Source organism: Dipodomys ordii, unplaced genomic scaffold (assembly GCF_000151885.1).
Source record: "Dipodomys ordii isolate 6190 unplaced genomic scaffold, Dord_2.0 Scaffold55, whole genome shotgun sequence".
Lineage (NCBI taxonomy): Eukaryota > Metazoa > Chordata > Mammalia > Rodentia > Heteromyidae > Dipodomys > Dipodomys ordii.
In genome coordinates this window covers 1,893,793-1,908,422 of record NW_012267271.1, presented here as the reverse complement: position 1 = coordinate 1,908,422, position 14,630 = coordinate 1,893,793, and the positions used below count along the sequence as shown (strand labels likewise).

The 14,630-nt window shown below is 44.6% G+C and overlaps 1 protein-coding gene across 7 annotated transcripts in view; it reads left to right on the top strand.

Annotated features, from left to right (window-relative positions):
- The window catches only part of Golga1 (golgin A1), a 53,260-nt gene that overhangs the window by 24,978 nt on the left and 13,652 nt on the right, over positions 1–14,630 (top strand). For all 7 annotated transcript variants that reach the window (XM_013021451.1, XM_013021452.1, XM_013021448.1 and 4 more), the window contains 4 exons: positions 1,595–1,720; positions 4,916–5,011; positions 10,447–10,542; positions 12,715–12,864. In XM_013021451.1, coding sequence (XP_012876905.1) covers positions 1,595–1,720; positions 4,916–5,011; positions 10,447–10,542; positions 12,715–12,864 — 468 coding nt within the window. The remainder of the gene's footprint in view (positions 1–1,594; positions 1,721–4,915; positions 5,012–10,446; positions 10,543–12,714; positions 12,865–14,630) is intronic.

The following is a 14,630-nucleotide window of genomic DNA, read 5'->3' as shown; positions in this document are numbered from 1 at the left end:
TCAAGGCGAGCGCTCTACCACTTGAGCTACAGCGCCACTTCCGGTTTTCTGGTGGTTTATTGGAGATAGGAGTCTCACGGTCTCTCCTGCCCGGGCTGGTTTAGAACCGCGATCCTCAGATCTCAGCCTCCTGAGTAGCTAGGATTACAGGCGTGAGCGACCAACGCCCGGCTGTCACACTTTTTTTTAACTTACATACATTTGCAATGAAGGGGAAAAGGACAAGTTAGAACTGAGAAGACAGCCAAGTGCTCTGAAAGGAAGATAGAATAGTACTAGAGGAGGCTGAAAAGGTATGCAAAGCTAGTTTGTGTAAAAAGTAAAAGAGAATTCTGCAAATATTCATTAAAGAATAAACAAGAATAGCTGCAGTTACTCTGTGCTCATTATTCAATGCGTTCAGCATAGGGACTTTTTTTTTGGGTGCTCTATATAGTTTTTTTTTTTTTTTTTGTCGGTCGTGGGGCTTGAACTCTGGGCCTGGGCGTTGTCCCTCAGCTCTTCAACTCAAGGCGAGCGCTCTACCACTTGAGCTACAGTGCCACTTCCGGGACTTTTTTTTTGATCGGTCATGGGGCTTGAACTCTGGGCTTGGGCACTGTCCCTCAGCTCTTCAGCTCAAGGCGAGCACTCTACCACTTGAGCGGCAGCATCACTGCCAGTTTTCTGGTTTAATTGGAGATAAGAGTGTCATGGACTTTCCTGCGTGGGCTGGCTTTGAGTTGCGATCCTCAGATCTCAGCCTCCTGAGTAGCTAGGCGTGAGCCACCTGGGCCTGGCAGCACAGGGACTTAGTCCTCCCCTATTAGTTTTCCTTTTGATATTTGATAAAACGAGCATCTGAAAGGCTAAATAATTTGTCCAAGATCACACAGCTGGGATAATGCCTGAGACAGGAGTTAAGTTTTAATCTGTTAACTCAGCACTCAGTCTTGAAGAGCCTGTGCTGGGACTGTGCCTATTAGGTTCAGACTTAGTAAGGACCAGGTAAAGAGGGTGACCATTAGGAAAGAGGCAGGTTTGGCAACAAGTAGCATGGCTTAGCAACTTTGTATAGTATACCTTAAGGGCTAAGGGCTTAAAGTAAAGCAGACAGACCCAGAAGGTTCCATGTAGGATATGATCTGTAGGAAGACAATGGAACTTGGAAAGTAAGTAAAACTCTCCCTAGCTTAGTATAACATAACAACTTGTGCTGCTTCTTACCCTGATGAGAATTTGTCTGGGTTACAAGCTGAATGAAAGTCTGTGGCTTGTGCTGAGCAACAGAAGCAAAGAGGGGATGTGAAGGAGAACAATATGTGATATATTCTCTGCTTTTTTTTTTGAGGGGGCGGTAAGGAGGGTCAGTCGTGGGGCTTGAACTCTGGGCCTGGGCGCTGTCCCTCAGCTCTTCAGCTCAAGGCGAGCACTCTGTCTCTTGAGCCACAGCGCCACTTCCAGTTTTCTGGTGGTTAATGGGAGATAAGAGTCTCACAGCCTTTCCTTCCCCGAGCTGGCTTTGAACCTTGATCCTCAGATCTCAACCCCCTGAGTAGCTAGGATTACAGGCATGAGCCACTGACACCCAGCTTATATTCTCTGCTTTCTGTAGGTCACTGCTGAAACTCAAGAAAAAGAAAAATTCATTGCACATTTGCAAAAGAAGGTCACATCTTTGGAGAAGCGACTGGAACAGAATTTATCTGGAGAGGAACATGCACAAGAACTCTTAAGAGAGGTAATACTAATTTCCTTATTCCAGCCACTGTTACATGGGCAAGCATGTAAGGTATACAACGTGTGTGTGCGTGGCACATGCATGTACATGCATGCTTGAACTCAGGGCATAATGCTCTTGCTTAGTGCTTTTTTTTTTTTTTTTTTTGGTCGTGGGACTTGAACTCTGGACCTGGGCACTGGTGTCTCTCAGCTCTTCAGCTCAAGGCTAGTGCTCTACCACTTTAAACCACAGCACCCCTTCCAGTTTTCTGGTGGTTACTTGGAGATGAGTCTCAATGGACTTTCCCCCCAAGGCCGGCTTTGAACTGTGATCTGATCTCAGCCTCCTTCGTAACTAGGATTATAGGCATGAGCGCCAGCATCCTGTTCTTGCTTTGCTTTTTTGTTCAAGGTTGGTCCTCTGCCACTTAGGCCACACCTTCACTTCCCATAGACAGGAATGGAACAGTAAATTTCATCTAGGTATTTCATCAATCCCAAATTTCCAAGCAAGAATCTCAGCAGATAGCTGCATGAGAGTGTCTGACTTTTTGTAACTCTGTTTTAGCTTTGAACTCCTGGGCCCAAGCAGTTCTCCCACCTTAGCCTCCCAAGTACTCAGACTACCCATTGTACCTGGCTCATCCAATTTCCCACCTGTGTCAAAACAGCCTTGTGTCTTTGTGTATTCTCAGGGAGAAGAGCTTTGTTCAGAGATACCTATAAACAGATTGCATACTTCTTATGCCACTTTTATGTCTTATTGCATCACTTCCTACCCCACTCTGTCACACTCTTATCTACTACATGGGAAAAAATGGTCCCTTAGGTATTGACAAGAATTACCTTGGCCACATACTCTCTTCATCTGAGGAGGCTGTTAAACTGAATGGTATCTTTCCCTTTGGTATGCATGAACTTTGCATCAGGCCTGAGCTCGTGCTCTGCATGTATTCTGTCTTTCCTTGGTAGTCCAGTGGCTGGTCTCATCGTGACAAAAGTGACAATGATGTGGCTCCCTGTAGACTAGACTTACTTTGTCTCTAGTTCCAGCTGAACACCACCATCTCTGCTGCTACTGCTTGTGCCGCGCCTCTGAGCAGTGCTGGCCTAGAGTACTCTAGAAGTTTCTTTTTTTTTTTTTCTTTTTGCTTATGTGGTGCTGAGAAATTGAACCCAGGGCCTCATGCATGCAAGGCAAGCGCTCTACCACTGAGCCACCTTCCCAGCCCTACTCTAGAAGTTTCTAAACTGGCCCACCTCACATCTCCCTCAGCCATGGCAGTCCTCCACACTCACTGTCACACTGATGTTCCTGAGCTGCACTTCTACCACATCACTACCTAAACATCTTTCACAGCACACAAAGGTGGACTCTAGAGTGGAGTAATTCTAGAATCAGATGCCTATGTTTGTGTCTTCTTACAAGCTGTTTCTTAGCACAGTAACTTAATGTCTTTGTGTTTGTTTCACCTCTATAAAATTCAACTTAGTATTGGCACCAAACTCAGAATTGTCTCAATTGTTGTTGGTATTAAATGAATTAAAATATGTGATGTGCTTAGATTGGAACATAGTAAGATCTCAGTACATGTCAGCTACTAATATTATAACGATTATTGTACCAGGTGTGACTAATACCAGGTTTGTTTGTTGGTTTGTGCTGGCACTAGGGCTTAAACTCAGGGCCTCATGCTCTTGCTCGAGTGTTCTACCACTTGAGCCATTCCTCCACTTCAAGCTTTGTGCTAGTCACTTGGAGACAAGAATCTCAAGGACTTTTTTTGCCCAGTTGGACTTAGATCCACAATCACCGTCTTTCATCCTCCTGAGTAGCTAGAATTTTAGGCAGAGCACCAGTGGCTAACCATTATCAAGTTAAGAAACCACTTGGGAGTTTATTGGGAGTTTGTTGTTTGAAGCATATATCTGACCCCACCCAGAGATACTCTGATTTCATTAGATCTGGATGGAGTAAGGCCTCCCTCAAGTTTAACCAACCACTCTAGATTGCAAGACTTGCCAACATTTGGGAGACCTCATATGAAAAACATAGCCTTACAGAATAAAGTTCAAATTCTTTATTTTTTTCCTTTTTTCTTTTGGCATCATTAACGAGCCTACCATTATCTGGCCTTTTTGCCCAACTTGATATCTCTTGTCTTGACCTAAGCCCATTATCACTTTGGCTTCTGAGGAGTTTAGAGTTCCCTGAATGTGCAAGCTCTCCACATCCCCAGTGATCACCCTCTGCTCAGGATGCTCCCCCATCCTCTGGCTGCCTGTGATGTGAGAAATACCACTCACCCTCCAGCCCTCTCTCTACTTGGTACACCCTCTCTGCAGGCATTTCCTAATGCTAATGTTTAAATGTTTTTGCTAGCTATTTGTTCCAGCCTTGGGGACCAAGAACTATGTCAAATTTATTTGTATACTTTAAGATATATGAACTCTGGGATTTGAGGCATGGTTCACTTGGTAGAGAGTTACCCTATTAGCAAAAGCATTGGGACTGAGTTCAAGCCCTGGTCTTGGACCAAAAAAAAAATTTTTAAGTGAATTTCATCTTAATTTGCTGGTAGTTACACAAGAAGTGTAACCTGCCAGGCATCGGTGGCTCATGCCGTAATCATAGCTACTCAGGAGGCTGAGATCTGAGTATTACAATTAAAAGCCAGCTTGGGCAGGAAAATCCGTGAAACTGTTATCTTTAATCAACTACCATAAAGCTGGAAATGGTGCTGTGGCTCAAAGTGGTAGAGCACTAAGCTTGAGCAGAAACAGCTTAGGATCCATACCTATGCCCTGAGTTCAAGCCTCTGGACTGACACTAAAAGAAAAGAAAAAAAAAAAGAGAAAGAAATGTAACCTTATGCTCAAAAGAGATTTTTATACCTTATTATAACATGTAGTATTATGTATTCTATATAGTATTGTGTGATGCGTTACATTCGTGTTTAAGCATATATATTTAATATGTAGCATATAGCATGGTTTGTGTTTAAGCAGTATATGTTATTTATAGCTGGTTTATATTTTATGTAATTAAAATAACATAATTACTGTTAAAAAAATATATAACCCGTGGGGGGAGGTGTATGTGTATATATTTACATACCCTGTATCTAGCACAACTCAGCATGTTGCAGGTATCAACCAGTAACTTTTCAGTGGAGAGATTATTATTTTCTTTTACTTACCTTTCCTCTTACAGAAAACAGTTGCTGAGCAGAACTTGGAAGACATCAGACAGCAGCTCTTGGCAGCCAGAAGTAGCCAGGCTGAGACCATTGACATCCTAGAGACTCGGGTACTGACCTTACTCCCCTGTTTTCTTATTTGTGTGGTAACCTGACTGAATAAGGTTAAGAATCCCCATGGCCAGAACTTTTTTATTTCAAAAACGTTCTTTTGGCTTTTAAACAGAGTTTAATTATTTTCTTCACTGTATCCACTGTTGTTCCACACAAAGTTGTTCTCTTGTTTTCTTCCTTTTAATATTGCCTCACTCCTATAAGGAAACCATTTGAATGTGGTCAATGTAAATGTTTTCATTGTGGAGTTAGCTTGAAATGGATAACATTGTTTTTGTATGTATTTAGTTTTAGTTTATGATAAAGATACGGCTATGGATGCGTATTCTTTGTCACTTTGAACTGCTCTATTTTCCATCTGTATCTGCTTCGTGGTATCTGTTCTCCTTTGTAGTTACTACTACTACTTTCTTCTTTTTTTTTTTTTTTTTGTCGGTCGTGGGGCTTGAACTCTGGGCCTGGGCACTGTCCCTCAGCTCTTCAGCTCAAGGCGAGCGCTCTACCACTTGAGCTACAGTGCCACTTCTGCTTTTCTGGTGGTTTTTTGGAGATAGGAGTCTCAGTCTCTCCTGCCCGGGCTGGCTTTGAACCGCGATCCTCAGATCTCAGCCTCCTGAGTAGCTAGGATTACAGGCATGAGCCACCAGCGCCCGGCAACTACTACTTTCTTCTTCCTGCACCACAGATCACATTGCAGTGACTGACCTGTCCAGTCTCTGTAAGGTGACTGAGTAAGACAAGATTGTTACCACAAGGGCTGCATCTGGCTCTTCACCGCCATCATATGTGAGAGTTCCCAAATCTTCTTCCCAGTGTTGAACTTGTAGATTTTGCCCCATTAGTGAGTGTGAAGTGATACTTTCACTGCTATGGTTGTTTCTATTAGTCTTTTGGGTTTTTCTCCTCCCTTTTTAAGAAAATTTTACTTTCTTTTTTGCCAGTCCTGAACTTTGAACTCTGGGCCTAGCCACTGATTCTGAACTTTTGTGCTCATTAGTAGCACTCTACCCCTTGAACCACAGCTCCTCTCCTTTTTTTTTTTTTCTTTCACTTTTTGTTGGTTTGTTTTGTAGTTTATTAGAGATAAAGAGTCTTGAGGATTTTCCTGCCTGGAATGGCTTCAAACTGCTATTCTCAGATCTCAATCTCCTGAGGAGCTAGGATTACAGGCATGAGCCACTGGTGCCCAGCTGGGTTTTTCCTTTGAATTATCCACTCAAATCCTGTTTTTCATTGGAGTTTTCAGTTTTTTCTTAGTTTGTAGGGTTTGATTGTATATCGTAGTTTCTAATCATTTGTTTCAGTCCAAAGCAATCTGTTGACTATCCATGTATCCCTTGTTCAACAGATATTTCTTTTTTTTGGTGGGGGGGGGCCGGTCATAGGGCCTGAACTCTGAGCCTGGGCACTGTCCCTCAGCTCTTCAGCTCAAGGCTAGTGCTCTACCACTTGAGCCACAGCACCACTTCCAGCTTTTTTCTTTTTGCTTATGTGGTGCTGAGGAATCGAACCCAGAGCCTCAGGCATGCAAGGCAAGCACTCTACCACTGAGCCACCTTCCCAGCCCCTCAACAGATATTTCTATGTTTTGTCATAATCAGATTCCTTAACTTGTTTTTACTGTGTTACTTAAAGTTCCATTTTAAAAATCCATTCTTTGGCTGGGAATGTGGCTTAATGTAGAGTGCTTGACTAGCATGCATAAAGCCCTGGTTCAGTTCCTCAGTACCACATAAATAGAAAAAGTCAGAAGTAGCACTGTGGCTCAAGTGGTACAGTGCTAGCTTGAGCAAAAGAAGCTCAGGGATGGTGCCCGAGCCAAGTTTAAGCCCCAGGACTGGCAAAAAAAAAGATGAATGGACTTATAATTATTTATCAAAGATGCAACACCAGACTTGTAAAATTCCCTGGATAGCTTTTGTTTCATTTTCTTTTTTGATATGGGTAGTGATGGTAATAAAATAATAATAATAATAGGGGCTGGGAAGGTGGCTCAGTGGTAGAATGTTTGTCTTGCATGCATAAGGCCCTGGTTCAATTCCTTAGCACCACATAAGCAAAAAGAAAAAAGCCGGAAGTGACTCAAGTGGAAGAGCACTAGCCTTGAGCTGAAGAGCTGAGGGACAGCACCCAGGCCCAGAGCTCAGGCCCCACAAATGGACTCCCCCCCCAAAAAAAAAATAATAATGGCAGTGGTAGTGGTGTGTTGCTGGAGAAGTAACCCTACCACTGAACAACAGTATACAAATTTTTTGTGTGAAATTGCATATTTTAATTACCCTCGGATATGTGCAGAGGAATAGAATGAGTCAGTGGTAACCCTCCATATAACCTTTCAAAGATATGAACTGTCTTTTTTTTTTGTCAGTCGTGGGGCTTGAACTCTGGGCCTGGGCGCTGTCCCTCAGCTCTTCAGCTCAAGTCTAGCGCTCTACCACTTGAGCCACAGTACCACTTCCGGTTTTCTGAGTGGTTTATTGGAGATAAGAGTTTCGGTCTTTCCTGCCCAGGCTGGCTTTGAACCGCTATCCTCAGATCTCAGCCTCCTGAGTAGCTAGGATTACAGGCATGAGCCACCGGCGCCTGGTGATATGAACTGTCTTGAGTTCTGCCTCTGCGTTGAAGCTTGCACATAGATATTCTGAACCCAGTAGTTTCAAAGTCAGGGCTTTAGTAATGGCTATACCATTAATAAAATTTATCATCATAGACTAATAACATTATGGTTCTCCTGTGTGGAAATAGTAGCTCTGTACTTGTAAATGGTAAATGTTTACTCTCCCCTCACCCCCCTCATCCCTCCCCGCTCCTGGGCCTGAGCACTGTTCCTGAGCTTCTTTTGCTCAAGGCTAGCATGCTATCACTTGAGCCATAGTGCCACTTCCAAGTTTTTCTGCTTATGTGGTACTGAGGAATCAAACCCAAAACTTCATGCATGCTAGGCAAGCACTCTACCATTAAGCCACATTCCCAGCCCTAAAACTTTATTTTTCAGGCACAACTAAATCTCTATAGTTATGACTATGTATATATTGATATGGAGGGGGTTTTTTTTGCTTTGTTTTGTTTTTCTTAGTTGTGGGGCTTGAGTGCCTGGGTGCTATCCCTGAGCCTCTTTGTGCTCAAGGCTAGCACTCTACCACTTAAACCACAGAACTGCTTACGGTTTTTGAGTGGTTAATTGGAGGTAGGAGTCCTTTGGGGACTTTTCTGCCCCTGCTGGTTTGGAACCATAATCCTCAAATCTCAGTATTCTGAGTAGCTACAATTACAGTTGTGAGTCACCCTCACCCCACTCCATGAAACTTTTATCTCTAATTAACCATCAGAAAAGCTGGAAATGGAGTTGTGGTTCAGTGGTAGAGCACTAGCCTTGAGTAAAAAAACGAGCTCAGGGTGTCCAGGCCCTGAGTTCAAGCCCTAGGATCAACACAAAAATAAATAAATAAATATCCTCAGCAATCTGTAGGATTAAAAAGGAATATATGTATATGTATTTGTGTATACATATATGTATGTATATATGTATATGCATGTTATATGTATATACTATATATACATGTTGTATGTATATACATATAAATACTATATGTATATATGTATATGTACTATATGCATGTATGTATATAGTCTTTTCCTATGGGATATATAGCTCAGTGGTAGAGCACTTGCCAGGCATCTAGCATGCATGAGGCCCTGAGTGTCATCCACAGAACTGAAGAGAAAGATATCTTCTTCTATGTGTGCTTAATGGGGTTTTTTGTTTATTTTGTAATGGTCCACAGCTTGAACTCAGAGCCTGGACACTGTCCCTGAGCTTTTCTGCTCAAGGCTAGTGTGCCACCACTTGAGTCAAAGCTCTACCTCCAGCCTTTTGGTGATTAATTGGCAATAAGAGTCTCATGGACTTTTCTGCCTAGGCTGATCTTAGCCTCCTGAGTAGCTAGGATTACAGGCATGAGCCACCAGCACCCAGCATTGCTTACATTTTAATAATAAGGCACCTCATTGTCTAGCTACTCAGTAAACAAGAGGACTTTAAGATCAATTGGGAAAACAGCTTTTGTCAAATCTGTTGCCACCTTAGAGTGTCCAGTCCCACTCACTGTGGACATTGATTCCCTCTTGTGCCAGGCTGTATCTGTCCTGCTGCAGTCAGACTTGGTCAACATTTGTGGACTGAGTCAAAACTAAATTCATATTGTGAGGAGTGATCGCAACCCTGGGAATCTGTAATTCAAGGGAATGGTTCAAGCTAGTCAAAAGTTTTTATGTGTGTATGCTAACTGCTACATCATTTTAGATAGAAAACCAGATAGGTGCTGGGAGCTCATGCCTGTAATCCTAGTTATTCAGGAGGCTGAGATCTGAGGACCATGGTTCAAAGCTAGCCCACACAGGAAAGTCCGAGAATCTCCAAAAATGCTAGAGGTGGTGCTATGGCTCAAGTAGTGGGTGGAGTTCTGTCCTTGAGCAAAAGGAGCTCCAGGACAGTGCCCAGGCCCAGAGTTCAAGCCCTAGGACTGGCAAAAAAAAAAAAAAAAAGCTACCCAAGTGCCAGCACAATAGGCAGCTGGGTCAGAAAGTATGAAATCCACTTGAGCAATAATAATTTAAGGTCCTACTGTTACATGAAAGCACAAGGAAATTTATGAGTTGGGAGGAAGCACATTTTATATTGTTTGATTGAAATTATGCACAAAATTATTAAAAAGTGTCCTGAGGGCTATGAGAATAGACATTGGAGGGCTGGGAAGATAGCTCAGTAGTAGAGTGCTTGCCTTGCATGCATGAGGCACTCTGGGTTTGATTCTTCAGCACCACATAAGCAGAAAAAGCTGTAAGTGGCATTGTAGCTCAAGTGGTAATGTGCTACCCTTGAGCTGAAGAGCTGAGAGATAGTGCCCAGGCCCAGAATTCAGGCCCCATGACACAACAACAAAAATAGACATTAGAGGGCTGGGAAGGTGGCTCAGTGGTAGAGCGCTTGCCTTGCATGCATGAGGCCCTGGGTTCGATTCCTCAGTACCACATAAGCAAAAAGAAAAAAGCCAGAAGTGGTGCTGTGGCTCAAGTGGTAGAGCACTAGCCTTGAGCTGAAGAGCTGAGGGACAGCGCCCAGGCCCAGAGTTCAGGCCCCACGACCAGACCCCCCCCAAAAAAAAATAGACATTAGAATATTGTTTTATAATGATAGCCTTATGGGTATATTTTTGCTGTTACATTTTTCTGGAATGTACTGTTTTATGTTAATTCTTTTATTTGTTTTTCTTTTTTGGGTTCTAGGGATTGTAGCCAGGTTCTAGCATGTTCTAAGCACATGTGCTACCACTGAGCAGCAACAGCTGAACAGCCCTGGTCTAGATTTTAAAGCTTTGCAGTAAAGCCACTCCACTTCTTGTGAACAGAAAGAATGCTTCTATTTCCCCAGGTGAAGGAACTGGAGCAGAGCCTGCAGGCCTCGGAGGAGCAGCTCCAGCAGAACAGGGATGTCGTGGCTGTGCAGGAAGCACAGATACAGGAGCTCGTGAGTGCTTCCTCTATACCAGGTCCTGAGCATTCCCTCTGTACCTCTGATGATGCCCCAGATGCATTCCTAGCATCTACAGCAGTTTCTGCACCCAACCTCAGTGCAGTTGTGCTGGATGGGAGTAAGGAGGCAGAGTAGGTTAAAGGAATGAGAACTGCTAGTGGTGTCTGGGTTCACTACAGACCTGTACTGTTAGTTCCCACCAATATCCAGCCTTATGCCGGTGGCTCACGCCTGTAATCCTAGCTACTCAGGAGGCTGAGATCTAAGGATCTCGGCTCAAAGCCAGCCCGGGCAGGAAAGTCTGGGAGACTCTTATCTCCAATAAACAAATAGAAAACCAGAAGTGGCGCTGTGGCTCAAGTGGTAGAGCACTAGCCTTGAGCTGAAGAGTGCAGGGACAGCGCCCAAGCCCAGAGTTCAAGCCCCACAACCAACCAAAACAAAAAACAAATACCTAGCCTTTAGGTCATGCCCTGGATGAGCCAATTCATCCAGAGATCAGCTTGCAATCAGAGAAATGGAGAACTGTTCAAAACTATGAGGAGGCCTGGTGCTGGTTACTCAAGCCTGTAATAATAGCTATTCAGGAGGCTTAATTCTGAGGATCACAGTTTTCAAAGCCAGCCTGGCAGAAAAGTCCCCATGAGACTCTTTTTTTGTCGGTCGTGGGGCTTGAACTCTGGGCCTGGGCGCTGTCCCTCAGCTCTTCAGCTCAAGGCGAGCGCTCTACCACTTGAGCTACAGCGCCACTTCCGGTTCTCTGGTGGTTTATTGGAGATAGGAGTCTCAGGGTCTCTCCTGCCCGAGCTGGCTTTGCACCGCGATCCTCAGATCTCAGCCTCCTGAGTAGCTAGGATTACAGGCGTGAGCCACCAGCGCCCGGCTCCCATGAGACTTATCTCAAGTTAACCACTCAAAAATCAAAGTGTAGCTCAAAGTGGTAGAGCACTAGCCTTGAGCAAAAAGTTCATAGATAGCCTGGCACCAGTAGCTCACACCTGTAGTCCTAGCTACTCAGGAGGCTGATGTCTGAGGATTGCAGTTCAAAGCCAGCCGGGACAGGAAAGTCCTTGAGACTCTTATCTCCAATTAGCTACCAGAAAACGGGAAGTGGTGCTGTGGCTCGAGCAGTAGAGCACTCGCCTTGAGCTGAAGAGTACAGGAAAAGCACCCAGGCCAGAGTTCAAGCCCCACAACAGAAGGAAAGAGAGAGAGAGAGAAAGAAAGAAGGAAAGAAAGAAAGGCTCATAGATAGTACCCAGTCCCTGAGTTCAAGCCTCAAGACTCACCAAAAAACAAAAAAACCAAAAACTATGAGGTGACAAAAACATAGCCAGTTATCCCAATTCCAAATGGGCTAATGAGTTAGAAGCCAGGGAACTAAAACCAGCCATGATTGACTTCCTTTCTGCCATGGCACAGACTCTGCTGAGTGCTTTGCACCTGTTGCTGCACAGCTATGAGCCATGCACTATCACCCCCACTTTATTGAGGGGAGGCAAGCTCAGAGAGTTTGGTCACTAACCCATGTGCTCATAGGCACCCAGTAGTAGAACTCATATCTTACTTTCTCATGCAGAGCCTTTCTTTTTAACCACTATATTCTTCTGCCATTTGGGGAAACTCAGCTATAGAAGCATACTGAGAGCTAAAGGAGGCCTGTGTCTGATGGCTGGCTGGTGGCCAGAGCTGGCCCATATACACTTCAACTCTGCAGAAATGCGTTAAGACCAATTTCAGACTATATCTCCTGGGACAGATCAGGTGCCGCAGCAACAGCAGAGCCCATAGGGGTCCTCAGCACACCACAGCAGAGGGCTGAGGAAGGAGAGCTGATTCTCTTTCTTATTTTTGTTGTTGTTGTTGTTGTTGGTCGTGGGGGGGTGGTTTGAACTCTGGGCCTGGGCGCTGTCCCTCAGCTCTTCAAATCAAGGCTAGCGCTCTACCACTTGCCACAGCACCATTTCAGGTTTTCTGAGTGGTTTATTAGAGATAAGAGTCTCTCAGCCTCCTGAGTAACTAGGATTTCAGGTGTGAGCCACCGATGCCTGGCTAGCTGATTCTCTTTCTGTTGGACTCCATCTTTGGGCCACAGATGGCCAGAAAAAGAGCCCTCTCTGAAACCATTGTCCTCTTGCTTCACTGTCCTCTCTGGGCTTCCTGCAGGCAGCAGCAAAGCAGGAAAGCAGCTTCATGCAGCAGCAGGTTCTCACCCTGGAACAGGAGTACAGAGAGCGTACCCATTCACTGGAGGCCCAGCTCACTGCCCTGGAGCAGGGGCGGGCAGCTGACCGGACAGCTGCAGAGCACGGGATGGTGAGTGGAGAAGGGAGGGAAGCAAACAGTAGCACCTTGCCCAGCCCCATCTTAATTTGCCCAGCACTTGGTTGGCAATACAATGCTCTTCTTAGCTAGAGCTGGAAGCATTTTATATAAGTACCTGTTCATGAGACTAGATATGTTAAGGCTACTTTTTATAGAACCCTTAAGCAGGAGCTAGGAAAGTGGCTCCGTGATAGAGCGCTTGCCTTGCATGCATGAGGCCCTGGGTTCGATTCCTCAGCTCCACATAAGCAAAAAAAAAAAGCCAGAAGTGGCGCTGTGGTTCAAGTGGTAGAGCGCTAGCCTTGAGCTGAAGAGCTGAGGGACAGCACCCAGGCCCAGAGTTCAGGCCCCACGACTGCCCCCCCCCCAAAAAAAAGAAACCTTAAGCACACGGGTTTTCCTTTTCCCTGGTTCTCAAACAGCCTTCCTAGTGCTTTCTCACCATTCTTCCTCCTATTGACTTCTATTCCATGTTCCCTTTCCCTGCCTCATGGTCGTGAGAACTTTGTGAGATGCTTGTTTTTACTGGTTTTGTTGAGACAGTCTCCTGAGTGCTGGGAATTTTAGGGTATGTACCACTACCACCATACCTAGCTTTTATATATGTGTGTGTGTGTATTTAGGGATGGAACTCAGGGCCTCACACATGCTAAGCAAGTGCTCTGTTACTGAGCTATACTTTTACCACCAGAGTTTTTCAGAATTCCCTTCTCTAACCCAGCCTTATTTCTTTTATTTTTTCCTGTGTGGAAAAAGCCTTGGATTTTATTTCATATATACTGTATATACTATATTATACATGGTTGAATTTTTAAGAGGGCCACATTCTTTCTGCCTCAGATCCTTCATACATGCTCCTTCTAATCCTCTTGTCTAATGCACACTTACTATTTTTAAATCTTCAAATTCTCCAAATACTACTTCCTTTTGAAAGTTAGGGGGTTTTGTTGTTGTTGTTGTTGTTTGTTTTGTTTTGTTTTCCAGTCCTAGGGCTTGAATACAGGGCCTGGGTGCTGTCCCTGAGCCTCTTTGTGCTAAGTTAGCACTCTACCACTTGAGCCACAGTGCCACTTCCAGGTTTTTCTATTTAGTTTATTGGAGATAAGAGCCTCATGAACTTTTCCACCCATGCTGGCTTCAAACTTCAATCCTCAGATCTCAGCTTCCTGAGTAGCTAGGATTATTGGTATAAGCCACTGGCACCCAGCTGTCTTGGAAGTTTTTTACAATTCCTAAGCTAGGTCATGTTCTGTCTCCAACATAAATTGTATACTTCTAAGCCATCACTGGTGGCTCACACCTGTAATCCTAGCTGCTCAGGAGGCTGAGATCTGAGGATCACGGTTCAAAGCCAGCCAGGGCAGGAAAGTCCATGAGACACTTATCTCTAGTTAACCCCCAGAAAACTTTGGCACTGTGGCCAGAGTGGTAGGGTACTACCCTTGCTTAAAAAAACTCAGGGACAGGCTGGGAAGGTGGCTCAGTGGTAGAACGCTTGCCTTGCATGCATGAGGCCCTGGGTTCGATTCCTCAGCACCACATAAGTAAAAAGAAAAAAGCCAGAAGTGGCGCTGTGTCTCAAATGGTAGAGTGCTAGCCTTGAGCTGAAGAGCTGAGGGACAGTGCCCAGGCCCAGAGTTCAGGCCCCATGACTGGACCCCCAAAAAACAAAGAAACAAAAAAAAAACAAGAATTGTTAGCCTATACTCTAGTTCAGAACTTGCTACATAGCCCAGCCTTGCTACATAGTCTCAGCC